The sequence below is a fragment of the Juglans microcarpa x Juglans regia genome, chromosome 6S (genome assembly GCF_004785595.1).
Source record: "Juglans microcarpa x Juglans regia isolate MS1-56 chromosome 6S, Jm3101_v1.0, whole genome shotgun sequence".
In the NCBI taxonomy this organism is placed as follows: domain Eukaryota; kingdom Viridiplantae; phylum Streptophyta; class Magnoliopsida; order Fagales; family Juglandaceae; genus Juglans; species Juglans microcarpa x Juglans regia.
In genome coordinates this window covers 21337586-21363680 of record NC_054605.1, presented here as the reverse complement: position 1 = coordinate 21363680, position 26095 = coordinate 21337586, and the positions used below count along the sequence as shown (strand labels likewise).

Here is a 26095-nt window from a genome sequence, read left to right as displayed (position 1 = left end):
CTTGTAAATCTGATTAGGGAGATCTATAGGGATCCTCCCATCCCGGGATGATGTAGAAATGAGACCTTTATCTTTCTCATCAAATCAGAAGAAACCAAAAGATAAAAGAAAAAAAGCAAACAAACAATTCCTAGAAAAAAGGGGAGAGAGGTAACATGAAAAGCTAGGTTGACTTTAAAGTAAGAGTTTTGTCATGTATAAGTAAATTTACATATTAATTTGTGTATTAATATTATTTTTTTTATATTCTAAATTTAAATTAACATTATTTTCAATAAAATTTAATTTCTATCTAATCATATTAAATATGTGCACGTATTAATACGTAGAATCGCTTACAGTTAGATTTTTTCGTAACGTGAAAAGTTAGGATGACTTTAAAGTAGATGATGCTTTTGTAAATTTGAGAATGGAAATATGTGGGAGTTTTGATCAGCCGTATCCCATTTATAATCGTGCAAACGTGGTTCTTTTGGTAAAATAATATATTCAAAAACCTCAAGTTATATATTAACACGTTTTGATCGCTTGGCACTTGCTTCTTAGATTTAATGTCTTTTTTCACCTAATCCCAATCTGCAATTTTAGAAAATACAATTAGCATTTTGCTCGAGTTTTTATTGTAAAACGTGTTATCTTTAAGATTGTCTCAATGTGACAATCTAGGTAGAGGTGTCAAATCGTGTTAACGGATCGAATTTGTGTCGTGACAAAACATATATATTATACTATATAGGTCAATCTGAATATGACCCGTTAAGATTATCGTATCAAAATTTTAAATCCTAACACGACCCATTAACATAGCAGGTTGACACGACACGACACGTAAATGAGTACTACGAAATAGGTTAACACGACCCGATCCGTCCTGTCCCGTTTCAACCTGTTTATGTAAATAGATTGAATAAATCTAAAATTAATCCGTTTGACATGATTAAATTTATCATAATTTTATATAAATGTTAAAATTACAATATTTATAAAAAAATATAAAACTAACTGCAAGTCTAAAATTATAATTTAAATAATAAAAATATCAAAATTAAGATTTTAACAATTTTACTTTTAGATAGAAATATTTAATTATAATTATAATTTTTTTAATGAATCAAAATAGATTGATAACGTATCAATTGGTTAAGTAATTATATCTTAATGGATTAAAATGGATTTGATTCAAATCCGTTAAGATTGAATTTAAATTTATTATTATCGTGTTATAATGCTGTTAGACTAATAAATCAGGTGACGGGTGACATATTGCCATGACATGAAAGAAAATCATGAATTGAGTAAATCGTACCCAGTTTGAATGATGCCGCGCCTACCCTCCTAGTATTCACAGCACATAGATTCTAAGTTACTACCAGGAGAGGACATGATAAAAGCGGCAAAACCTGAAAGAAGAGGATAATAATAAAAAATGAAAAGAAAGGAAGAATGCAGTGCACCCAATTAGGTTTATCCGTACTATAACTTGCGTGTTACGAATTAGTTTTTTTTTTTTTTTTAAAACCCGTTTCTTTCTTCTCACCCATTTTTCTCTCTTCTTTCTTTCTCTCTTCTCACTCATATCCTTGTCACAGCCCAGATTTGCCACCGTTGCCAATTCAACCTCCAACCGCACCCATCGAGCACCACCATCGAGCCCGTCCTCCTCCCTCAGCCCGAGGTCCGTAGATCCTCAACATGCTAGCCCGTAGTCCAACCTCATACACTCACGTCGCAGCTCACATTCCGCCACCTATAGTCATGTATCGCCGTTCACGAGCATGCCGGACATCCACTCCTCAACCATACCCTCCTTCTCCAGTCTACACTGACTATTTCTCTCTCCATTACATGCCCTCTCCCTCAAGGATCCTCTCTTCCTTACGATCAAATCTGCAATGTCGACTGCCATCTCGACAGTCGATGGCATCTCGCAGTCACTGCTACCTCGACAATTGACGCCCAAGGATGGGCGTGAGGTGGGAGGCCTTGGGCAAGGGGGGAGGCTTGGGCGATACAGGTGGTGGGAAGAGAAAGAGAAAAATAGATTTTGTTAGTATGTTTTTAATATTTTATTATGATGTATTTTGAATGATTCCAAACATAAGTTGATGCCAATCTTTTTTATAATGAAAAGGATACTTCGTGCATATTTGCATGCAAAAGCATTCATAAATAAAAAAAGGAGAGAAAAGATCAGAATCTTTGAAACTCTTGAACATGGGAGGACAAAGTTTTGTGGGCTCTAGGTACGCTTTGCTTTGGCAACGACAAAATTGCCTTGTTGAGTTGCTAAATGATTGGGGTTAAGACAAAGTTACTGATTGAAAGGGAATTGGAGTTGTTGGAAGTTGTCGTAGTCCAGCAAGTCCATCAATGTGACGCACATGCAACAATTAATTAGAAGCCGTCATTCATCGTATTCGGACATTAAAGTTGTCAAATTCTAACTAATTTTACTACACAATTTTTACCACATTCCACATTTCATATTATTTTTAATTTTTTTAATTTTTAATATATTTTTAAAATTCTTTTTTAAATTTATTCTTTTTAAATTATTTTAAATTTTTTATTAATTATTCATATAATAAATATTTAATAAAAGAAAAAAATAATATGAAGTGTAGAGTATCATGATGTTGTGAAGATTTTTTGAATTCTAAGATTAAAAAAACAAAGAAATTAACACTGGCACGCCTTGACAAAGACAAACCAATCTTTCGCCAATTCAACGTGCTTGGATTTACTCTACTTTTAAAAAATAAAAACAGAACAAAATAAGCATTACGTTCTTAATCAATACATTATGAATAATTCGAAGATTCATTCTACTGAAGCTGAAATCGAATCCTTGAAATGCGCAGCACTTTGATTAGAGAGGCGGCTGTAAAAGCATGCAATGGGGTCAGGGGATTGGCCTACGCACGTACTGTTTGACCGACACTCCTGCACGCGTATGCGTAAGCAAAACACAGGCTGGGCTTCACTTCCATTCGCTAGCTGTGAGGTCTGAACTCAGGATAACTGTTGTAATCTTTTAGCTTTTTGACTCGGATTTGATTGGAAACAGAACCAAAGATACTCGCAAAGCGAAAGAAGCTTGCACAATGCTGCTCATATTTTTAGAATTTTTTTATTTAGCAATTAAAAAAGTATTTTTTAAAGATGTAATTTTTTTAAAAAAATATTTAAGGATATAACAAAAATGAATAAAAAAATAAAAAAGGACCAAATATCCTTTACGAGAGAATTGGGTGTAGCACGATCCCATATTTTTCAATAAGATATAAATACAGTAAAAAAAAATCATTGAAAATAAGCCCACCTCAAATTGATATGTTTCATATGCTTCTTTATTAGCATCACAAATAACGTGAGAGGAAACAAGACTGTGAACAACTGGCCTTACTTTCCGGGAAACTGCTAATAATTCCCGACTTGATCAGGGATGAGTATTGATAGAGAGTAGAAACATGACTCTTTTATGATTTAAGTAATTATAAAAAAAATTACATCTTTATCAATTTTCTAGGAAAGATAATCTATTTCCTTTCAATGACAATTGATGGGATAGGATTGATTCATGTCACTGAGGCTCGTGGATCCTTCAGTGTGCACTGCTCTAAAGCGGCCGCCATAAAGTCTGCACTCTACAGTAGGTTCTTGATATAATGTGGCTGGCTTTATAAAGCACAGATACCCTTTGCACGGCTGATGCTAAGCATTATTTCCATTCGTTTAGTGGGCTTCAAGAACTACTTTTTTCCACAGTATTTTTTTTTTTAGCTTTTGAATCAGCATTTGATTGTAGTACTACGAAACAAAATCATGTGTACTGATATATAAAATAGAAAAAATATATTTATAATCATAAATTATATAATTATTGTATAATCACTTTTAAAAAAATAAATAAAATATAAAACTTATGTAAAAAAATTAATCTTTTAATAATAAATTTCACTCTTTTATTACACGATCTTTACATACTTCACGGTTGTATATAGAATTACTCTTTTAATAGTAGACCTCACTCTTTTTCAAAACAATTATGCTGTTTTTATACACTTCACGGTTGATAATAGAACCCTGTCCAGTGGCCTCCTCGTCTTGCAATATATCTTATCTCGTTTCTGTAGCGAATCTCCTCCTAAAATCCAGATTGATAATCGAAAAGGTTCATCTTCTCCCTTTTCATATCCAGGAGACTAAAACTGGCAGAGAGTAATATAGCACACAAATATTTTATGAATAGTGGGACATTAGTTCCGACTGTGTAGAGTTTTGCTCACTTGTGAGGCCAGAGCTAGTGCCTTGGCTCTCGTACTCATCATCATCCACTCCCTCTCAGCACGCCGCTGTTGTTGCCTTGCATTCTTTGCTCGTTTTGGAGCTAACCGAGTATCTCTTTCGACAAATGCAAGTCTAAATTTTTCAGCAATAGACATTTCGGCGAGGCTTGAAAGAGACGAAGATACAGCCTTTCGTGTAAACCCACACACTGTCTGTAACACCCTGTATTTTAGTGTATTTTTACTAAATGATTATTTTTATTTATTTAAAAATTTATTCTCTTATTTTAAAATTGGTTGGATTTTTAATGAGTTTATTTCTATGATTTTAATTTGATAAAAATTATTTTTATGTGCTTTTTTAATATTTATTTAATTACTGTGGGATACAATTATTTCAATTTGACTTTACCATTACGTTTAAATTATTTTATTTAACTTGAGGTTTTGAAATCGTTTTCGTTGGATCATTTTTGTGACCCAAGTTATGAGGATTGGACCTCATTTCTTTTCCCTCTATTTTTCTTTTCCTTTTCTTTTTCTTTTCTTCTTTACTTTTTTTTCTTTTCTTTTTCTCCTCTTTGATTTCCTTCCCGTGCGCGCACCCAGTTTCCTCTCTCTCTCTCTCTGTCCGTTCTTCCTCTCCCCCAGCCCGCCGCCGTGCGCCGGCGGTGGTCGACACCGCCCGGCTCCTTTGCTCCCCCTGCCGCCGGCGACCAACCCCCATCAATTCCAGCTTCCCTCGAGCCGCCGTGAGCCTCTACGCATGGCTGGAAGCCGCGGCACTCTTTCCGCCGCTGCGCCGCCGTCACACCACCATTGGCCACCATCTTCACACCACATCATCCTCGACCTCTTGGCAACCCATTGGACCCAACCCCAGCTCCGATCCGCCACCGGTGAAGCTCCACCATCTACATTTCTGATTTGGGCATTTTGGTCTTCTATCGCCCATTTCGCCGCCACCCACGGCCAACCACCACCACCACTAGCTTCACCGACCTCCCTAGGCCCTACCCTATCAATCTTGGATCTTCGTTTGCCTCCATTTGAAAGTTGGTATTGTGACCCACGGCCACAGTGTATTTTACACTGTGGTGTTGCTCAAACGTCGCATTTTTCAACTTCGTGATCCTTCGGAAATTATTATATAGCATTGTAAGTATTTCTCCAAAGAACTTTCGTAATTTGAATGTATTTTTGCACTAACCCATTTCACTGTATTTTTGACATGCCGGACTGAGTCCGAGGAGTTCGGGGGTCGGATGGATTTGTGATTGGAGTTGTTTGGTTGGTTTGGTTGTTGATGAGTTGTTTTGATTGGATTTGTTGGGATTGGTTCTTGATGGATGTTGGATCAGTGTTGGTGCATGTTCATATCATTATTTCATGCATGATCATGTTTGTAAAGAAAATTAGATTTTCGTGTATTGCATTCATGTTCATGTGTTTATGAAAACTGGGTTTTCATGTGAGAATGGATTTTGAATGCGTGTGTATCACGACCCCAAGCCGAGATGGGGTATTAACTCGGTGGAGCTCCTCTGGTTACTCGGGAGCGGAATATACTGAGTAACGTCCTCTGGATTGTCGCCGGGCGACAATGGGATCGGACGAGATGGTCTCGTGCCGACTCCGTGGTCCTTCTGCTGGCGGAGACTAGAGGATGTCTGGCCACGTACGCGCTGGGCGCGGAACTGGGCATCGCTCGTTGCGTAGTGTGGGTGCTTGGCCATGTACGCGCTGGGCGCGGAACTGAACACCGCTACGAAGCCAGGACGTGCGAATGATCCATAGGGGAGGCCATGGTGCATATGGAAATAATGCATAGTACATTTGGAATTAGTGCACTATTTTCTGAGAAAATAGTGCGAGTTAGTTTTTGAGTAAATCATTTTCTGGGAAAATGTTTTACGGATATTTTGGGCCAAAATGGGATTTTGGCGTGTGTTGAAAAATTATCATTTTCGAGAAAAATGATATCTTGTGGAAAAATTCATATTTCATCATGTGCATGCATGTTAGTTGCATTTAATGCATTCTATATTACGTTGTTATTTGGGGTCATACTTACCTGCGATACCATTTTGTGGTAACGCAAATTTTGATGCAGATGATGAGGAGGAGGGCGAGCCTGAAGAGACGGCTCCGCCTGAGGAGTGATCTGGGATCACTCATTTGTTTATTTGAAACTATTGTAATATATTTTATGGATGACTGTATAACTGCTATTTAAATCTTTACTGATGTTTGATTGTAAATAAATTCTGGTACTTAGTTGACTATCCGCTACGTTATTTTATTTGTACACTGTTGCATGTACACACACTGGCACTTCGTTGGGATGTGTGACCGTGTTGTCACCATCCTGGCGTCTCGATCCCTGTGTATTTATATAAGGGAGATTGGGGGCGCCACACTGCCCATGTTGAGGGATCAATATCCTTGACAACAGGATCATCCAATGTAATATTAGGTAATGCTTCCCCAGGAACTGCGGCTTCCTTTAAACCAAAGTGTGATGGCTTGGGATTTACCATAATGCGTGGACATTCAGTACACAATCTCCAAAGAATCTTTATCAATCTTTTGCTGGAGAGACAGAGGGGGGACAAATTTTAAGAGTTTGGGAAGGGAAACAAACAAAAATAAAATACTGGAAACTAGGGGAGAAAGATAAATCATCGGGAAATGGTTAGTCATACCCACACAAGCCAGACTAGGGACTCCGCACCATTTGCAATTTCAGTGGTATCAAGCTCCTCCCATGACTCGCCATCCACATCATTCAGCTTTGGTTTAAATATACCCAAGCATCTGCGTGCATTGTAGTCACTCCTTGGGGAACCTCTGCAACATTAACTTTAGTTCATAGCCTGTAATGAGGTTCGTACCCCTAGTCAAAATTCAATATCCAGGGCCAATTCAAGTATGCTGGATGAAATAAAAGGCAAAAGTCCAGGCTTTATGATCATGAAATTGAGTACAATTGTCTTGTAACATTAATTTCATATTGTATAAGGCTTCAACCAAATCCATAATGTGTGAGTTCACTTGCATACAGAGAATTAAACAACAAAATTAAATTTGCCTATGTTCTATTTGTTTAAGTTTCATGTACATAGATGAAGTACTTAACAGAGCACCCGCTGTCTGTATGCTTTATTTTCTAGATAAATCTCAATACCAGATTCAAGCATGAAAGTACCATGGAGCATGTACTAAGGCCAACTATAAGAAGGGCAAGAGTTTTTCTGGCCATTTCCTCTAGCAATGCTTAATATACAAACCATTACATAATTTTTACAGTTGATAACTTGATAGCAAGGCAAAATGGCAGAGGAAATGATAATTTAAGTATCTCAAACAAAAATAATAATAAAAATTGTCTGCAATCAAACTCAAATGTATATAGAATAAGCCAAACGCAAAATTCAAAAGGCTTAAAAAGCTTAATGACAAGAGTGTACCCGCATCTTAATGCCTCTAATGAATGGCAATTCTGCACAAGCTCAGAATAACCAGTGGTAGTGATTTTATCACACCGACTGCAGAGGAAAACAAATGAAACTCTGAATCAACATAACTGAAATCTTCAACTAATAGAAACTTGATAGCATAAAAAGCACTGAGCCCATAACAACTTTAGAATGCGAAATTAAATCCAAATGCATATGAGAAAGAAGAAAAATAATCGAATAATTAGTTAGTCTAATCTTGAGAAGTGTAACAAGACGGAGTATATAAGAAAGAAATTCATGACACCTAGCCTTTTCAAGGCCTACAGGTCCTATTGATCAGCCACTGCAAATGATTTTTCTGTTGTCTAGCTTATCTTTACTATTCTGCAAATCACGATACTAATAAACATACTTTAATGAGGAGAGTGCAACTAACTCATATCCATAAAATAAGCTCTGCAGGTAGTCCATTTGCCCACATATCCATTATTTGTCATGTCTCTGATTGTCCAAAGTTAAAAAAATCCAATTCAAGCATTCCTATTCTACCATAACCAATTCAAGGCCATGCATAAAGCCCATTTTCCTTCATAATCATTTACCTGCAAATACATCCTTCATGCCATATATCATGTGGTCCATATGATGCCAAAGATATGAGTTTATATTGAGAAGAACTAATATTTGCATACCTAATATCCACAGCTTGTAGAGATTTGCATTCTTCCATCACTTTCCCTAAGCCAAGATCAGAGACGTCTGAATCAGAAATGTCAAGAATTTCCCAGGAACTGTCAGCCAAAGAGATGATGACATCATCATTGAGGAGCCTTCTTCTCCTTGCAATTGCTGCCACTGCCATCTGTTGTTCAATGAGATCAGAAAAAGTTCATAAATCAGCATGAAGTTTCTTCAAGCATTAGAGTTAGATGCCAAGGTTGTATATATGCAACAATGAGAGTCCTTCAAGGATCTGGCCATTATTTCCAAACAATAAAAAACAGGGTATCTTGAAAACCTAGCTTCTTCCAGAACCAACTTCTTTCCTTCACAGATACTGAAGTTTTCCTTGTCATATAGAGTATACAATTTACAAACTTTGAAATTTAATAAGCACATAGTTTAGTGTTTGATTTTACTTTTTGCCTGAGGGTTCTATTGTAATAATGGCTAAATGATTTCATTGGCTCCCTCTTGGGTGTGATGGACGAAGGTGCACTAGGTGTGATGGAAGTTTTGCCCACATTCTGAGTACTAGGTGCACTAGTATGAGATGTTAGTGATATGCCTTTCACTACAACTACTAGTCTTATGTCTTCATGCATATGTAGCAAATATATGCTGAACGCAACATTTTTTTCTTCCAGAGAAAGTGCAAAGAAAAAAACAAGATAGAGATACAAAATTGAGAATGCTTCAACACGCAACCTTAATATCTGCTGGAAAGTTGACGACAATCTCACCCAAGTCTTCGATGATATCCTCCAAATGCTTCCCAACGAGTCCAAGGCACAAGTAAACCAAGCTTGGAGGCTTTGTCGTCTTTAGTAATCCTTTCACGAACGAACTAAATAAGTAAGTTGAATCAAATACTAGCTGAAATTTCCCATTTTAGCACATTGTAAAAGTAATAGGAACCGTTATATTTGAGCCTATTTGGCCTTTCAGAAACCAGAGGATGTGATGGCAAAAAAAAACACAAACACTGTAAGAGATGAAATTTTCAAATATTGTTCGCTATGAAGTTCGCCTTAAATTGGAATTTCCTTCAATTTTTTACTTTTTTACTAAATGAACCTTCAATCTGCCGTGCTTGTGGAGTACCAAATCACACTTATAACAGAAATTATATGCAATGAACGGAAAAGAGGAACGCCCGAAGCAGGCAATATAATTCCAACCCAAAAGAGTCTAAAATAATATAAAGAAATGGTACCTAAGCCACGATTTCAAGTATGAAATAAGATCCAGCCACTGGATAGGTAATTAAGCACATATGCATTTATGCGAACACACAAACACACGCAGAGGAGAGAGAGAGAGAGAGAGAGAGAGAGAGAGGAACATACTAGAGGATTTGAAGGTGGTAGAGGCGGTGATTTGTTTCAGAGATTTGGAATTGGAATTGGAATCGGAATGAAACTTCAGCTTCTCAAACGATTTTGTGACGGCCTTGACGTCTTCTCCTTTTTCCATGGAAAGTGGAAACACCGAAATACGGGAAAATCCTCAAAACAAGTTAAGAGAGAGTCCGAAATTACGAATGTTTTGGTCGGAGAAGAAGCCGGCATTGAAAATACAAGAATTTTCGATTTTAAAGACGCGGCGAATCAACTTTGTAAGTTACAGTTTTATCCTCCGTTGGAGCTTCATTATCAGTGGCTTGAATCCAGGGGTGTTTTAGTAAACTAATAACTTTAAAGTCCGCTGAAGATAATTCAAAGGCCGGCCCCCGGACTTCTTTCAGAAATTCGAATCATTCTGGCAATAGTACCAAACTACCAACCATTTGATTCAAGCTCTGAGAAATACGACACCATTTCGGATCTGCAACCGACCGTGCTTTCAATGGTGAAGGGATTACCACTACTCCAAGGAGCGCAAAACCTCCCGCCCGACGTGGCGCAGGTGATCGATCAGCTGGAGCGCCACTGCTTGGCTCCCGATGGATCCCTCGTCCCCAGACCCGCCTACTACGACCTCCAACTCGTACTCTCTCTCTCTCTCTCTCGCTTTTGGTTGCTGAGCAAAATGTGTGAAAATCTCGTAAAGAAACTGCATTTCATTTTCGTGCAGCCAAACTGGGCTTTGCTTTTTCCTTTTTTGTAATTCATAGAATTACTGAGAGTAGAAAGACTTCCTATGATTATATTAATTTCGAATAATTTGTAGGCGAGAGAGGAAATGTCGAGGGAAAGACTGCGATACTTGGAAGCCATGGTTAGGTCTCACGCAATTTCACTTTCCTCTTCCTTTTTTTTTAAGAAAAAAATTTGTTATTGAATTGAGTTCTGTTCTTTTTCAGTTATATGTGTTTGACAGTAATTTTGAATGTAGGCAATTTATTGCGAGGCCATAGCAATGGTGGAGGAATATCAACAGGCAGTTTCAGTGGCGAACCTGCGCGATATCCAGGGTTTATACCCGCAGCTTGGCTTGAACAACTCCCCTCAAGTATGATTTTTTAAATTTCCTCCGTTTTGAGTGAACAATGCTGTGCTGAGTGATCACTTTAAAGTCAGATCTTTAAGTTGGTTGGTTAGATAGTAGTACCAGCCCCGATTCCATGCTGGGGCATTGGAAACGAGATGGGCGTAATGTTGGACGTATAACATTACAGATTGTGCAAATTTGAATGGACTATACTTATTGGGAATGGAAAATTCATTTTTTATTTGTAGTGACAGTAAGGGTGTGTCCAATAGGAACTGAATGGCTCTTTTTTTCTTGCATTGCATTTTGCATTTGAAGGAAAGTAAACAAGAGAGGAGGATGAAAATAAGGTAAAAACCACAATCGAGGATTACTTAAGAAAACTGGAACTAGCACCAGATAATAGTTTTAAGACTGCATCTAATCGTTTCAGACTTTCAGTTCATGCTTTCTTTGTGTACCTAGTGGGTGGGATTGTGTATCTGGGATTTACTCCCCAAAGATGGGCTGGATGGTCCTAACTTGGTGAGGTTCCACGCTAAAAAAAAAGAAGAGTATAAAAAATACATTAGGCTTATACAATGACTGCTGGAAAATTCAGGTTATGTAGAACATCCCGATGCACCATTAGTATTCTATAATTGACAAGAATGGGATTATTCTTTCTTATGGATTTCAGGTATATAAGACTTTAGAGCATCGAATGATCCTTGCAGAAGCAGCTCAAAAGTTGAGGCTTCCTCTTATCTCCAAAGATGGTGAAATTCATGAGGATGACATTGAGAAAATGAGCATAATGTCACGAAGTTCAGTTGATAGTACAAGTACCAGTGTCACAATCAGCTCAAGCTCTAACTCAATGAATTATACTACTGCAAATAGTGCCACTAGTGCAGCTAATAACTCTGTTATTGCTGGTGATATGGTGGAACCTGGAGTTGGTGGTGTTCCTAATCGCTTTCTTGGAATAACACCTGCTTATTTATGGCAAACACAACTCCAGCAAATGCCATTACCTGTGGTATGATACTGATATTCATACAAACTGTCATGATCTTTTCTTCTCCCTTTTTCAGCATCGAACGTCTCTGCATGTTATTGTGTTGTGTCCATTGATTATTCCTTCTCTTTTCTAACCTTTTATTTCTCTAATGTTAGAAGCCTTTCATTGTTAATCAAACCTTCAGTAACTTACTCTGACTTCACTTATTGTCGCAATTTTACTGATAAAAAAAAAAACTTACTCTGACTTCACAATTGAAGGATATGGCAGAATACCAGATGTCTCTTTCTCATGAGATTGAGGCTCGTTTGAAAGCTAAATGTGATGCGTTAGCTGATGCCTTTGTAATGGATGATGTTGGTAGGTTTTTTTATTGCTTCTCTCTCTCTCTCTCTCTCTCTCTCTGCATATGAACTCAAAATAGACCCTTTTCATGCCCTCAAAACATGCATATTTATGATATATCTCTTTGGGATAAGATCCTTTTGCTATATCCTTAATGAACAATCGGTTTTATGTGTGTGGCAAACCATTGATCCGGGATTTTCCATTTAGTGATATGTACAGAATGGCTGGATTAACTTCTGTGATGCACAATTGGAACTGATATTTCTATTTCTTTTCTCTTTCTTTCCTTCCTTTTAGGGTTGGGGGGAGGGGGAAGGGGTGAAGAACTCTCTAACAATAATACATATTAGTATCAATGGTGTTTGTGGGCAATTTGTTACCCCAACTTTTGTTGATGCAGACTTGTCATCTGGGCAGGAAACTTCAAGTGCTCGCCTTCCAGAAAGGTTTGAGTTTTTCTCCTACTCAAATTCTTTACATCACTTCTCTTCCACATAAAGGGTTACTACTGTTAACCATTTTCAGTATCATTTTGAAGATTGATAATAGATCTCTGCACAAGAATTTTATTTTTTTTATTTTTAACTTTGTTCTCTTATGTTGTTCCTGGATCATGCATTTTGTATTGTAAAAACATTCATGCCCAGATAGCTGGAACCAACATTCTTGATATTGATTGAGCCTGTAGTTTTCTGTGCATGTCACTTTCCAAATTATCAGGGTAAAGTTGATAATTGAGGAGATTGAAAGGGAAGAAGCAGCTTTGCGAGAGGAACTCTATTCTGCAGACAGAAAATTTGCTGACTACTATAATGTATGTGAATGAGTAATTTAGTTTACAATTGACTAAATCTTTTTCCCTTCACCCTTTTTTTTATTCGGAAGACATTATTTGTGATGAGATTCTAGGTCTATTTGTGATGAGATTCTAGGTCTTAGAGCAAATACTTGGGGTTCTTATTAAGCTTGTTAAAGATTTGAAGTTGCAGCGTCAACACAAATATGTAAGAATTTGTTGCTATCTTCAATGTTCAGGTTTTATCTGTATCTCCCACTATTACTTAAGTTTGTTCTTATCCTTGTTGAGGGGACCTTGAACTTGGTGGCTCTAAATAATTTGCAGGATGATTTGCAAAAGACGTGGCTGTGTAAAAGGTGTGAAACTATGAGTGCAAAATTAAGGTTTGTCACACTATTTCCTTCAATTTGATATTTCTGTTTGTGCCAATAATGTTGCTAAGAAACTAATGTGATGTGCTTCCATTACCTTCTACCAACCTTCTCAACTTGACTCTTTTGATGTTAAGTGTTAACTGGTATGTGCGAAATTCCTGTTGATTATGTTTTCTGGAAAATGACATGCATGCTTCTTCTCCTCTTACTCAACACATGCATGGCTAGTCACCACTGATTGTTGTTATTTATTCATGTATTTTCTCATTATATTACTCTTTATATGCACAACAATTACCCCAGATTGACAAAAATTTCTTGCCAGTTTGAGTCTTCTTGTAAAAATCTGTTGATTTATCTGTGATATGCCTCATTTCTCAGGGTTCTGGAGCATGTTCTCCTGCTGGAAACTTATACTCAGGAGTCAATACCAGCCCTTAATAAAATAAGGTTCTAAAAATGACTCTTGATTGGATCAGTAATTTTTGGTTCAAGGTAAAATACTAATAATTGGTACTTGTTCTAGGAAGTATCTTCTCGAGGCTACAGAAGAAGCTTCTATTGCATATAATAAAGCGGTATGTTCCTCTGTCTGAGATATTTTCTTGTAGTAGATTTTCATTTTATTTGACTTCTGGTTATTAGTTGGATTCATATCATATTGTCCATTGTTATTTATGAAAATTTAACATCTTTAAGGATTGATAGCTAGATTGTACCAGTTTTCTGAATGCTGCATATACTTCTTTGTGTGGATAAGGGTGATGATGGTAAAATTATACGTTCCCCCCCCTGTGATTTCACTCTAGCTGCCTTTGCCAATTAGTTGAGATTTTTTTTTTTTTTCCATTAGTTTAAACTTATTTTCTCACACATTTCTGCTTTTCTATTGCCTCCCTTTTTATCTGCTAGGGATTTTGGATAATGAATAGTAACATCTCCAAGCTACTTCTATATGAAATCGGTTTAACCAATTAAGATTGCCGATATTGCTAATACAGATTTATTGAGCCACCATCATATGGGGGCATGCCAGAGTTTTAATCGCGTGTATCAATTCAACTTCTTAACCAGGTTACACGTCTCCGCGAGTATCAAGGTGTTGATCCTCACTTCGATACAATTGCAAGGCAGTACCATGATATCGTTAAGGTAATGCCAATACAACGCTCAAGTTGGTCTAATATTCGGGAAACTCTAATACCATCCTTTCCTTGCAGAAATTGGAAAATATGCAATGGACAATCCACCAAGTTGAAATGGACCTGAAACGCTTACCAGAGCAACAAATTACATGAACTTTTGGTCTTCCCTTTGGTTTTAATGGCCCCTTTTGTTTTGCATCTGTTGCCACTTCTGTGTCGGGGCATCATATTGTCTCAATGCCAGTGTCAAAACAAGTCTTTATTGATTTGGGTTGGTGCTTAGTTTCTCAATAGCTCACCCAGTCTGTGAATACAATATCCCGTGTAATCAAACTTTGTAGGCTGGCTGGATGGGTGAAACACCTTTGCAAAGCAACTCGCACTAAGCTACTGCTATGCATAGCAACACGGGGATTGGATGAGGATTTTTTTTTTTTTTTAATTTATTGCAGTTATCAAATCTATAAAAGTATGATTTGTCATCTCTCAGCAAACAGTGACAAATGGTCAGATTCAGGTTTGAACTGAATGCCAAGAAATGCTGACAATCCATGCTTCATGTCCGGAACACCTAGCATCCGCTTCAATCGAAACCTGTCTATAAGGTAGTTATGCGCATACCCTCCTGTCCTAATAAAGGGAAAAAAACATCATCCTCTTCCGAGTCTATCCCCCAAATATCATCAACATGCCCACACAATTGACAGAACATCGGAAAATGTCATCAAGATGGTTGTGATTATTTATGCACAACCCTTGCAACACTCAAAACAAATTGAATTGGCATGATTTGGGATTAGATATTTATCCTTGATAGGAATTATTATGAAAGCAGATGCCACCATCTGAGATGGCTCCGAGTCCTCAATCTACAGATGTTACCTTCAGTAGGGGCTCTTGGGTTCAGCAGGAATAACACCTGTTGATCTAGAAGAGCTTCCCTTGCTGTTGGGTTCCACTTCTCATCATAGTACAGAACTCATCGTAGTTGATCCTACCATCCTGTAAGTCCAATAAATTGAGTGCTAATACTTCATATTGCAGGAGAGTGATTTGCATGCAAAAAATTCCAAAACAAACTTACATTATCTGTATCAACTTCTGATATTATTTCCTTGATCGTGGTATCATCACCCATTGCATATTCTTTCATGGCAACCTCTAGTTCATCTCTGGTAATAAACCTGTAAAAGAATTCCCCAAGCAACCTCAATATAGAGAATCATTTGCTACTGAAAACCCCATTTTATAATCTGGCAAATTAAACTTGTAACAGTGTTTCCCCAACGAAAGTTGAATGCAAAGATAGTCAAACTATCAAGTTTGATGGTGTTCAGTCAATATGCCCAAACCAAATCTGATCCAATGCAATATCTTAACATTTATATCAAAGTTATAGGCATGTCAATTTGTGGTTGCAAATATCCACATCTCGAACTCAAAGCTGATAAAATATGAAGGACCTCCTGCAGGTAGTAACCCAGGAAACGTACTCAGACACCATATTAAATAATTTTTTTCACCATCCAGTAGAAAAGAAGAAAAGCTACAGCTGCTCTGCGGTAAGACTGTTTAAAAGCAAGCATGATACGATACGATACAATTCTCTACTTATGCAGAATAAGCTGTCAAAGTATCAGTGTATTGATTTTAGAGATTGAAAGAAAAGACTTACCCACTATTATCCTTATCAAAATATTGAAAAGCCTTGAAAAGATGTTCATCTCTTTCTAGCTTGTGTCTATGCATTGTAGCAGTGATAAATTCAATGTAGTCAATTGACCCATTCCCATCCACATCAGCCTAATTGCAAAACCAAAAATATCAGTACAGTATGAAGCAAAAAGAATAAAAGCAAAGTTTCTGGGGTTCAATATCCTACAGCTTCCATGAGCTGCTGTACTTCAGCCTCTGAAAGCTTTGAGCCGAGACGAGCCAATCCTGCCTTCAGTTCTTCATACGTGATTGTGCCACTTTTATCGGTATCAATGTTTGTAAACATTGCCTTCAGCCCTTGGATTTCTTCTTCAGAAAGATTCTCAGCAATGACCTATAATTATTGGCATGGTTACTTAGTTTATAAGATGGGGAAGCAGAGTCAGATCCATATCTGCATGGGACTTACAACTGGGCTACAGAATACTGGAGCATTCCAAAATGAATATCCATTTCCCATACAGTTCCAATTTCATCTATATACATGATCGCACATCACATGGAAGCTTAACGTCTGTGTATGGAGATTTCAGGATTTACGTACCTTCAGGGCAAGTTTCTTTAGTTTGTTCATTGCTGTGAATTGCTTCATCCTGGAAAGGACGGCACTGTCGATTGGCTTGTCTGATGCTTCTCCATCTTCTCTAATCCACGGGTGCTCTAGATAAACCGAACAAATTTAGGCATGAGATATAAGAGAAAACAATACTACTTTTATTTTCTACTTTTATCATTAAATGTAAGACAGCAAGACAAGAAACTGTATCATATGAACCATGTCCATGGTGTTACTATAGAGAATTGTTACAAAGTTTTGTTGCTGCCGCAACAAGGATGTTCTGAATTTGAGCGCTCAAAATAAAACCAAGTTTGGAAAGTAAAATTTGTTTAATGGCTTAAGGGGACACTGGTTGGTGCCATATTTGATTTGTGCAAACGTCTTGTCACCGTACATCATTTCAGTTTTCAATCATTGGTAGCAGGTCTTCTTTGGTCTATAATTGAAAAATAGGAAAATGAACTTGAAATGTTTTAGACCCATCATTTGGGTACTTTCCATCACTGAAAAACTCAGTTTTGTGAAAACAAATAAAAAAGAAAAAAAGACAACAAAACAAACAAACAAACAAAACTTTTCAAATTGCTCCAAACACATTTTTTTGTCATTTTCATATTATCTGTGAAAAAAAATGAACTTTCATGAATATCAGACTAGCCCTTAGCCCCTCTTGAAAAGGTTCACTGATGCTCATCTAAATTCTCTAACTCCATATAGCACTTACAGATAAATTATACAGATAAGGACTAGCTTGCTGACTTCAGTACTCATAAATTAGCCAACCTTGAAGATAGAATTTCTACTGACTATATCTTCCTATTATGTTCATATGAAGGAACTTACCAAAGTAAAATGAAAATATTACATAAATGAGTCAAGTTACCTCCAGGAAAATTATGCACAAGAGGGCTTGGATTCAAAGGAAGAATGATTTAACCGAAAAGAGCTGCATACCTAGAACCTGAGTTGAAGTAATCCTTTTCTTTGGGTCCTGTGTTAGCATCTTGCGGACCAGGTCCTTGGCACTGCCTGAAATAGTTGGCCATGGCTTGCTTTCAAAGTCAATTTCCCCTTGCAAAATAGCATCGAAAATCCCCTTCTCCGTCTCTGCAATATAGCTTAATTACCAGTCACAAAATCCACCTGGAAAAGCATACATGGACAATAATAGCATTGAGCAAAGAAGTACATCTATTTTTTTTACCAGCCCAAAATGGAGGTACGCCACTGAGTAATATATACAAGATAACTCCTGCACTCCAAATATCTATTTCCTTCCCATATCTTCGTCGTAATACTTCAGGTGCAACATAATAAGCACTCCCAACTATATCCCGGTACACCTTCCCTGGAAAGAGTTGAGCCATAAAAAGCATCTAAATTTAGTAGAAACATATAAATTATACTTGGTTTTTCAATCAAATATATATTTTCAATTACCAAGAAAAAATATGAAAAACAGCAATAGGAGGTACGATTTTATCTATCAAGGAAAATGCTTATTTTTTTACTTCCACGATACCATTTTTGGGATAGGCAGTCTCATGAAACCTAGTTTATAAACCTTGGAAGACCTCTCAACTTAAGGGCACCAGTCACCAGAGAAGCAGTGCGATCACAATTCACAAATAGAAATCGAGACATCATTAAGAATGGGTCCAATCATTGGCCACTTGAATATATTAGACAAGCGAGTAATTGGGAGATGGACCCCTTGACTCATTATTTTCCCCCTCGTATTTGGTGCCTCAATGAGACAAGGGAGAGAAGACAGGATGTTATTGGCCTTATCCAAAGGGACGAACTGTTATACTGAACGTTGTCTCCACACGAACAGTCTCATTTCCCATGAAAGATCATTTGGAGGAGTTAAGAACCAATGAGAACGGGAGCCTTTGCTTGGGAGGCGGAGTTGGGGAAAATCCTCAACATGACAACTTTAAGGAAAAGACATTGGATCACTTGTTACACACCGTACAGTACCTAAAACTCTATGGCAAGCTGTTTTCAGCCTGTTCACGTTGAGTTGGGCAATCCTGAGGCAGGTGATGGAACTGTTTCTTCCGACACGATCGATTTGGTTGGAAGATGGACCCAATTTATCTTTTGCATGGCATTTGGAGGGACAGGAACGCTCATAGTTTCAGAACTGCGAGAAGAATATGGAAGAGATAAATGGTTTTTTTCCTTCGGATCCCTTTATCAGTGGATGTCAGTAATCATGAAGTTTTCCAATTTCGATCAGTTTCTCTTTCTACTCAAATTTTTCTGATGTATAGCCCCGGTGTATTTGCTCATTAATAAAATTATCATACTTACAAAAAAAAAATTCCGAGCAAGAAAATAATTTGTTCTTTAGGCAAGAAAGAATTCAATGCCTTATTGAGGAAATCCCATTTTAACAACCCCACGAAAAATATACTCATTCAAATCATTACCCCCTGAACACATGATCGAAGAATTCTTTAATTAGAGATTTACCTTCTTCGATGAAAACGGACAACCCAAAATCCGTGGCCTTCAAAAGTGCATTCTCATCCTTGCTAGATAGCAAGAAATTCTCAGGTTTAAGGTCCCTATGCATTACACCCATAAAGTGACAGATATGCACAACATTAACAATTGCCCTGCATATTGAAGCAGCAGCCCTCTCACTATAATGCCCCTTGGCAATGATTCTGTCAAAAAGCTCACCGCCGGCACATAGCTCCATAACAACATGCACTGATTGCTTATCCTCATAAGCACCCTTAAACTCAACAATATTGGGTTGCCCGGTCAAATCCTGCATAATCTGAATCTCTCTTTTTATGTCCTCCCTGTCATTCTTACGAACAAGCTTCCTTTTGGATATAGACTTGCAAGCATATTTCCTGCCCGTTGAATTCTCAACACAAAGATAAGTAACCCCAAATTGACCTCTTCCCAATTCTTTGCCAATGGTGTAGTACTGCTTAACATCGTCATATGTTTTGTCTAGAATTGCATCTGGCCTGGGGACGGGTTTTGGGCTTGGAGCCGGCACAGACGGCTTCAACACATGCGGCGCTGCCTGCTGGGCCCGCTTTTCAGGCAATTGGTGCGATTGTTGGGGTGGGGTTTTGGATTGGTGAACTACGGGCTCATGGGTTTTCTGGTGGTGCTGCACACCAGAACCACCTCCTGACGTATAACCATTATATCTTGGTTCTGAAGCTTTGCCTTTGCTTAAGCAAATACCCATTTATTATAATAGCCAAATTTGTAAGTCAATGAAGCTGAATTCTAAGGAAAAGGGATAAACTTTAAGGTTCAGATCAGAAACTCGGTTGAACTTTCAGGGAAAGGATGGAAAAGGAATAAGACCCAGATGAAGAATCAGAAAGACCGCAGAATATACGAGTATTCAGAACAAAAGTGGATAAAAATTTTTAGATCAGGAATTGAGCTGATCTATAGATTGATATTTTCAAGGAAAAAGTTGGTGAGGTGAAAACCCTGACGGCGATCGAAAAGAGGACACGAAGAGACTGAAAAAGAACCAAATTCTGGGCTGTGACTTGGGAGGATAATAAAACTGGATCAGAGTTTCCGCTTTGAAGTGGGGAGCAACGTATAACCAAGGAAGGACAAACTGGAACTTGGTCAACTTTGCAATTACGTTGTAACTCGTGGAGGTTGAAACTACTCAGATAGTTGAACTGTTGTACAGATGGAGAGAGGGAGAATATTCTATAGATTTTTCATATTTTTTAACATCTTTTAAGTATTTTTAAAAAATAAAAAAAATATCAATACATTAATAATTATTTTCTTAATCAATAAATAAAAATAAATAAATAGATATACGGTCAAAATAAGAGCATAAAATGAGAGAGTATACTAACATTATTTTATATTTTATTGTCTTGAACATATTATTAAATAATTAAAAAAAGTATTTATTGCATTTTTACTTATTTATTAATTATTTGACGTCATATTATAAAAATAAAAATTATAGATAAATTTTGAGAGTCTTTTGGTCAATATTAATATTTGTTTTAGGCAAAAGAAGATCCTCTAATGTTTAATGTTTAAAATACTCTAAGGTCCAGATATTAAGTTTATTTATAATTATATAAAACATTTAAAAATTTTAGAAACTCACTTATTATCAATTAGTAATACTTATTCAAGAAGAAATATGATACTAAATTCAAAAGATTGAAAATTATTTCACACGGCCTTTGATAAATTAAGTTTTCTGCAGTGGTGGTTGTAAACTGATGGTACCTACGCGGTTTGATTATGCGAAAGACACGTTTGATTAAATGCCTTAGAAAAAAACTAATACCTGTTTCTGAAAAGCAACAGCTAGCTAGCTAGCCACTGAGATGCCAACATCTGGGGACAAACGATATTTCTGTCCTTGTTTTTCGTTCTTTTTGTGGCAATGTGATGCAAAAGATTCAAAAGAAAATGTGGCTTTTAGAAGCATTTATGGTTTAGCTTGCAAGAAATATATAACATCTGGCTACCAAGCAACTTCTTCATTTCGTCTTGATTTATTTGAGAGAGAGAGAGAGAGAGAGATTTGCTTCTATTTCAACTTTCATGGTAATTTGCAGTGGTTAACATTATAGACGATAGAAAATTTTAGAGTGTGTAAAATTCATACACTCATTTAAAAATGAAATGGATAAATCTGAAATTTATATAAAAAAATAATTATTTTTTAATAGAAAATTTCTATTCATCATCTATACACTATACAACATATGGTTTGTTATTTTTGTTATTCTATTGAAACACACATATTGATGTGTAAACATGTATATTTAAATAGAGAGTTGTCCTACACATAAATTTTACATTCTGTACACCACTTAAAAACATGTGATTTTATATTTTTACCCTCCTCATATTTCATAAATTTCTCTACCGACCATTTAAAAACATGTGATTTTTATTTTTTTATCCTCATATTTTTTAAAAACATGAAATATGAGAGTAAAATGATAAAATCTATATATTTTTAAGTAGTGTGTATGAGTGTGGGACTTATGTTTAGAATTTTTCTTAAATAGAAGGCCAAAAATAATAAATTATATATTAATATGAGATATGAGAATAATAAGTATCATTTTTCTTTTTAATAATATCTAATTTTATTTTATTTTAAATGTACAAATTTTACCCGACTTAAAATTATACCTAGCATTGGAGAGTTACGATCTCATTTCTTTCGATCGGTGCCTAGTGGACTTATAAGGCAGTGCAAATGGGCCGAATTTAACAGACAGATTCAATCCTCAGTTTAAGGCCCAACGAGAAACACATAGAGATTGTATAAAAAATTGTTACATACACAAAAAAAATATTACATAAAAACAAAACTATAAATTAACGTAATTTTACAAAATCTATTAGATCTATTTTACAATAAAAATAATTTTATAATCTACCGTACTACATCAAACCACATCAGTTTATATATTTACTTTTGTCTAATCTCTAAAGTATTTCCCAAACAACATTGTCCATTGATTTTTTTTTTTTTTAAGGTGTTTCCATGAACTGTATTGATAAAGAAGCTTATCCAACTCTATATATCTTATTTGGGAGGAAGGAAAGCACATTTAGCATTATCTTAGTTTGCTTAAAATACATAATATGACAAAAAGGAGTTAATAAACACCCAGAAATGGGATTAATAAACAAAAGAATACACTACACAGATGATAATTTTGACAACAGCCTTACTCCTTGTATAATTTATTTTTGGTAAATATTAATGAAAGGGGAAGACGTGCACGTGCCCTTCTAGGCAAAATAAAAGAAAATATAAAGACACGAACATCTGCCGAGCCCCCATTGCATTAATTAGTGCAATTAAAGCACCACTTGCATGCCCATATCTTTCAAATTTTTTAATTAAAATTCTGAGCCCACAGAACTGACCACTCCAGCTGCAGCACCTGGTTTTTTGTTTCTCCAGTTTTCTCGATGTCTGGCCTTCTTTCTAGTTTCTTCTTTCCACAAGCAAGAATAGGTGGCTAATGAAAGCTTGGTTTCATGACTTTTCTCCCAAATTAGACCTGCCGGTGTTTGAGCTTCTACTGTGAATCTTGCAATTGTTAAATATTTTAACATAAATATTAATAATTAGATGTTTATTTCCTATAATATCAATAGTTAGATCTAATTATAAGAGAAGTATCACCTTAATAATTTAGTCACCTAAGTGTCTCATAATGATTAGAGGCATTCTGATGTTGTAGGAAAAAAATCTTTAATCCCTCAGTGTTATTTATAGATTTCTGATTATCAAGAAGTCTAAGATTTTATATTTGACTGTGATTAGAGATATAGAATTAATCTTATCTTTTAAGAATTTTCTTATTCCATTATAACTCATCTATTAACTGATAAATTTTAAACTATTCTAAACTCTATCAAGATGGATGTACGTGATATTGAGTTTCTCGATGTATGGCCTCCTTTCTAGTTTCTTCTTTCCTAACAAGCAAGAATAGGTGGCTAATGAAAGCTTAGTTCCATGACTTTTCACCCAAATTAGACCTGCCGTTGTTTGAGCTTCTACTGTGAATCTTGCAATTTCTTTGATTCGTGGACTTAATTTTAATAGCAATATCATCTTTGTTTCATAAAATGAAAGTTCTTACAAACTTGTACATCTTTTGGATGATAGAATGAACTTACTTTGGATTTCAATTTCGTCCCGTATAAGACAAAGGAAACCCCAATCGTAATATAAAATTAGCAATTCTCCTGCACTGCACAAGTGAAAAAAAAACAAAAAAAAGGTGTCATTTTCTACAGGTTTGCTCAACTTTCTGACCCTCTTTTTTTGCAGTCGCGTATCGCTCTTATCCAATCCAATCTCTGTATATAAGTATTAAGTAAGGTATCTGCAAGTGGGTGGGCCTGATTAGTGATCAGCCTCTTGCCCTCTTAAATGCCGATTCTTTTTCCTTACCTTTATAAATGGTAGCTATCAAATGGAGCTTCACACATTCACAAAGGCAAGCTCTTGGCCGTTTTCAACTAATTCAAGCACATGGCATTCTCGAGCATCTTTCCAGCAATGAAGGGGAGGTTTTCTGGCATAACAAAGGCGGCATTGTGGTCTAAAGAGACTGCAATTGATGTTTTTGGAACTGGGTTTTTTACTAGAGCGATGAAGAGAGTAGCTTCTGTTATATTCACCTGCATTCTTGCATTGGGTACGTCCTTTCTCTTTTGCTACTTTATTATACTAGGATGCTGGTCTCATGGATTAGGCTAAGGAACCATGTAGCCATTGAAAATAGGACAATAAGAGGTTCTGCCTGTCTTCAGGCTCTAATGGTCAGAACTCAGAGCCGTACATGCCATAAGGCATTCCAAAATCCAGTTCTACATAGTTTGAAACACCTTTACACCAACTGAACTATGGCTCACTGTTTAAGCTTCATCATGCACGCCACCGTAAAAGCTATTCGATTTCCATCACTTCCAAGATTCATGGAGCATTACCAACATGCAAATGGCAGAAAGAATCCTTCAAAATTATCTTCTTGCAGCTCAATTGTTTAGTCAGAAAAGTACCTACTTAAGACTAATTCATAGGAAATAATCAACATGTAAAATTCAATCTCATTATCTTAGTTACTGATTGCAACACAAATGCTTTGCGGTTTTGTAGGAGGTGCTATAGTGGGAGTATTTGTTGGGGCCATCAAGGGCCAAACCACAGAAACTGGGTTCCTAAATGGGGCAGGGATAGGAGCAGTGACAGGGGCCATTGCAGGCATTCATTTGCTGGAATCAGCTGCTGATTGTGAGTCATTGTCAAAGGTGATTTTTAATGTACTAACCAATTTGTAGTATGGCATTAGCATATTTTGAAAAAATGCTCAACATAGTATTGTCAATTGTGGTCCATATCCTTGTTATGGCTACCATATAGTATATGTCCTTTTAATGGTTGTTGGTGTTCTGACAATTCTACTATGACAGACCGCCCTCTTAGGTAGTTTGATGAATGGGAAGGTATTCGTGGAATGGGTTTGTCCAGCAGTGCTAAAGGCCTATCAGTGGCAAGTAAGTAAATGATCTCTATTTATCCTTCCAACAAGCTTACTCATTTATGCAGGACTGGTGTTCAATGATTTGTTCATGTAATGGAAAACTACTGAGCAGGTCGGAAACCTTGAAACAAGTTATCAAGAAGCTTATGATATCTATGACATCGGTGGAGTCAAGGGGTTATCCAACAGCTCCATTCAAAAGCTTCCAATTCATATATTCCATTCTAGCAAGATGATCAAATCATGTCATGATTTCTGCTGCTCAATTTGCTTGCAGGTGAGCATAATTATCTTATAAGTAAGGGTATGAAAGAGACTTTAAAAACATTGTTGACAATCTGTGCGAGTATGGCACTTTTTTCTCCCTACTCTTGGAAAATTTAGGATCTTTCTCAATACCCATTTGCCCATATTTTGGAGCTAAAACAATATATGCAAGTTATGGGGCTTCTGAATTATTAAGGAAAGGATGTCGATGATATTTGCAGGATTTCAAGGATGAAAACTCAGTGAGGGAACTTCCCAATTGTGGACACCTCTTTCATGTGGGCTGCGTAGACAAGTGGCTAAGCCGACAAGGCACTTGTCCAATGTGTAGGGAATGTGTGTGTGATGACATAGATGCATTGTAAATTAGAGCTTCACCTCACCACCAAATCAGAAAAGTGAGAAATCAAGCAATTGTGAATACAAATGCAACGATTTGTCGGTGGGAGGAATGCCTGCAAAATTCTAGTGTTTATTGGATATATAAAGCACAGCTACAGGATATGAGAATTGGTCAAGACCAAGCACAAAAGCTTGTCAGGCCGCCCAATCAGCTGCTCACTAACTTTTCCAAATGCAAAACAGAAATAAAAAATAAATAAAAACCAAAGATAAAAAGGCAAATAGGAATGGAAAATAACTAAACTTGAATCAAGAGGGCGAATCACCCTATTCGAACCACAACTCTAGTTAGAAAAATCTTAAAAATAAGGGATAGCCAACTACAACCATTCCTCTGTGCGCTCTCCTAGGAGACTAATCACTCCATTAAGTAAAAGGGAGAAGTGATTAACTCCTTATTTTTTTAGTTTGGTTAGAAAGATATTAGTTTTTATTTTAAGTTTTATTGAATAGGAATAGCAATACGTGACACGATATGTAAATTCAATACAAACACGATACAAAATTAACGGGTTCGAGTTTGAC

The 26095-nt window shown here is 36.6% G+C and overlaps 3 protein-coding genes and 1 pseudogene across 3 annotated transcripts; 2 read left to right on the top strand and 2 right to left on the bottom strand.

Moving 5' to 3' along the window:
* Positions 1-4196: 4196 nt before the first annotated feature.
* On the bottom strand, positions 4197-10060 carry LOC121237823 (annotated as a pseudogene).
* Positions 10061-10162: 102 nt separating this feature from the next.
* LOC121237822 (AUGMIN subunit 4) lies at positions 10163-14923 on the top strand. Its single transcript, XM_041134711.1, has 13 exons — positions 10163-10459; positions 10643-10690; positions 10808-10924; positions 11583-11924; positions 12167-12266; positions 12655-12700; positions 12975-13068; positions 13187-13258; positions 13378-13436; positions 13809-13877; positions 13954-14005; positions 14502-14579; positions 14648-14923. The coding sequence occupies exons 1-13, from the start codon at positions 10319-10321 to the stop codon at positions 14723-14725; spliced, it is 1296 nt and encodes a 431-aa protein (XP_040990645.1). The 5' UTR covers positions 10163-10318; the 3' UTR covers positions 14726-14923.
* A 150-nt stretch (positions 14924-15073) lies between these two features.
* On the bottom strand, positions 15074-20532 carry LOC121237184 (calcium-dependent protein kinase 2-like). Its single transcript, XM_041133803.1, has 8 exons — positions 19329-20532; positions 18052-18195; positions 17802-17954; positions 16833-16948; positions 16455-16622; positions 16248-16375; positions 15657-15756; positions 15074-15574 (listed from the first exon to the last, which is right to left on the bottom strand). Exons 1-8 carry the CDS (start codon positions 20068-20070, stop codon positions 15500-15502), a joined length of 1626 nt encoding a protein of 541 aa, XP_040989737.1. The 5' UTR covers positions 20071-20532; the 3' UTR covers positions 15074-15499.
* Positions 20533-23529: 2997 nt separating this feature from the next.
* On the top strand, positions 23530-25667 carry LOC121237185 (NEP1-interacting protein-like 1). The gene is made up of 5 exons (XM_041133804.1): positions 23530-24055; positions 24517-24668; positions 24831-24914; positions 25014-25178; positions 25390-25667. Exons 1-5 carry the CDS (start codon positions 23890-23892, stop codon positions 25531-25533), a joined length of 711 nt encoding a protein of 236 aa, XP_040989738.1. The 5' UTR covers positions 23530-23889; the 3' UTR covers positions 25534-25667.
* The last annotated feature ends 428 nt before the right edge of the window (positions 25668-26095 follow it).

Coding starts and splice junctions, on each gene's coding strand:
- LOC121237184 (XM_041133803.1), bottom strand. CDS start 20,070: ATGGGTATTTGCTTAAGCAAAGGCAAAGCTTCAGAACCAAGATATAAT. Junction 16,949..17,801: donor TACTTCAACTCAGGTTCTAG/GTATGCAGCTCT, acceptor CGGTTTATCTAG/AGCACCCGTGGATTAGAGAA. Junction 15,575..15,656: donor CAGAAGTTGATACAGATAAT/GTAAGTTTGTTT, acceptor TTGGACTTACAG/GATGGTAGGATCAACTACGA.
- LOC121237185 (XM_041133804.1), top strand. CDS start 23,890: ATGGCATTCTCGAGCATCTTTCCAGCAATGAAGGGGAGGTTTTCTGGC. Junction 24,056..24,516: donor CACCTGCATTCTTGCATTGG/GTACGTCCTTTC, acceptor GCGGTTTTGTAG/GAGGTGCTATAGTGGGAGTA. Junction 24,669..24,830: donor ATTGTGAGTCATTGTCAAAG/GTGATTTTTAAT, acceptor CTACTATGACAG/ACCGCCCTCTTAGGTAGTTT.
- LOC121237822 (XM_041134711.1), top strand. CDS start 10,319: ATGGTGAAGGGATTACCACTACTCCAAGGAGCGCAAAACCTCCCGCCC. Junction 13,069..13,186: donor AATTTGCTGACTACTATAAT/GTATGTGAATGA, acceptor ATGAGATTCTAG/GTCTTAGAGCAAATACTTGG. Junction 14,006..14,501: donor CTATTGCATATAATAAAGCG/GTATGTTCCTCT, acceptor CTTCTTAACCAG/GTTACACGTCTCCGCGAGTA.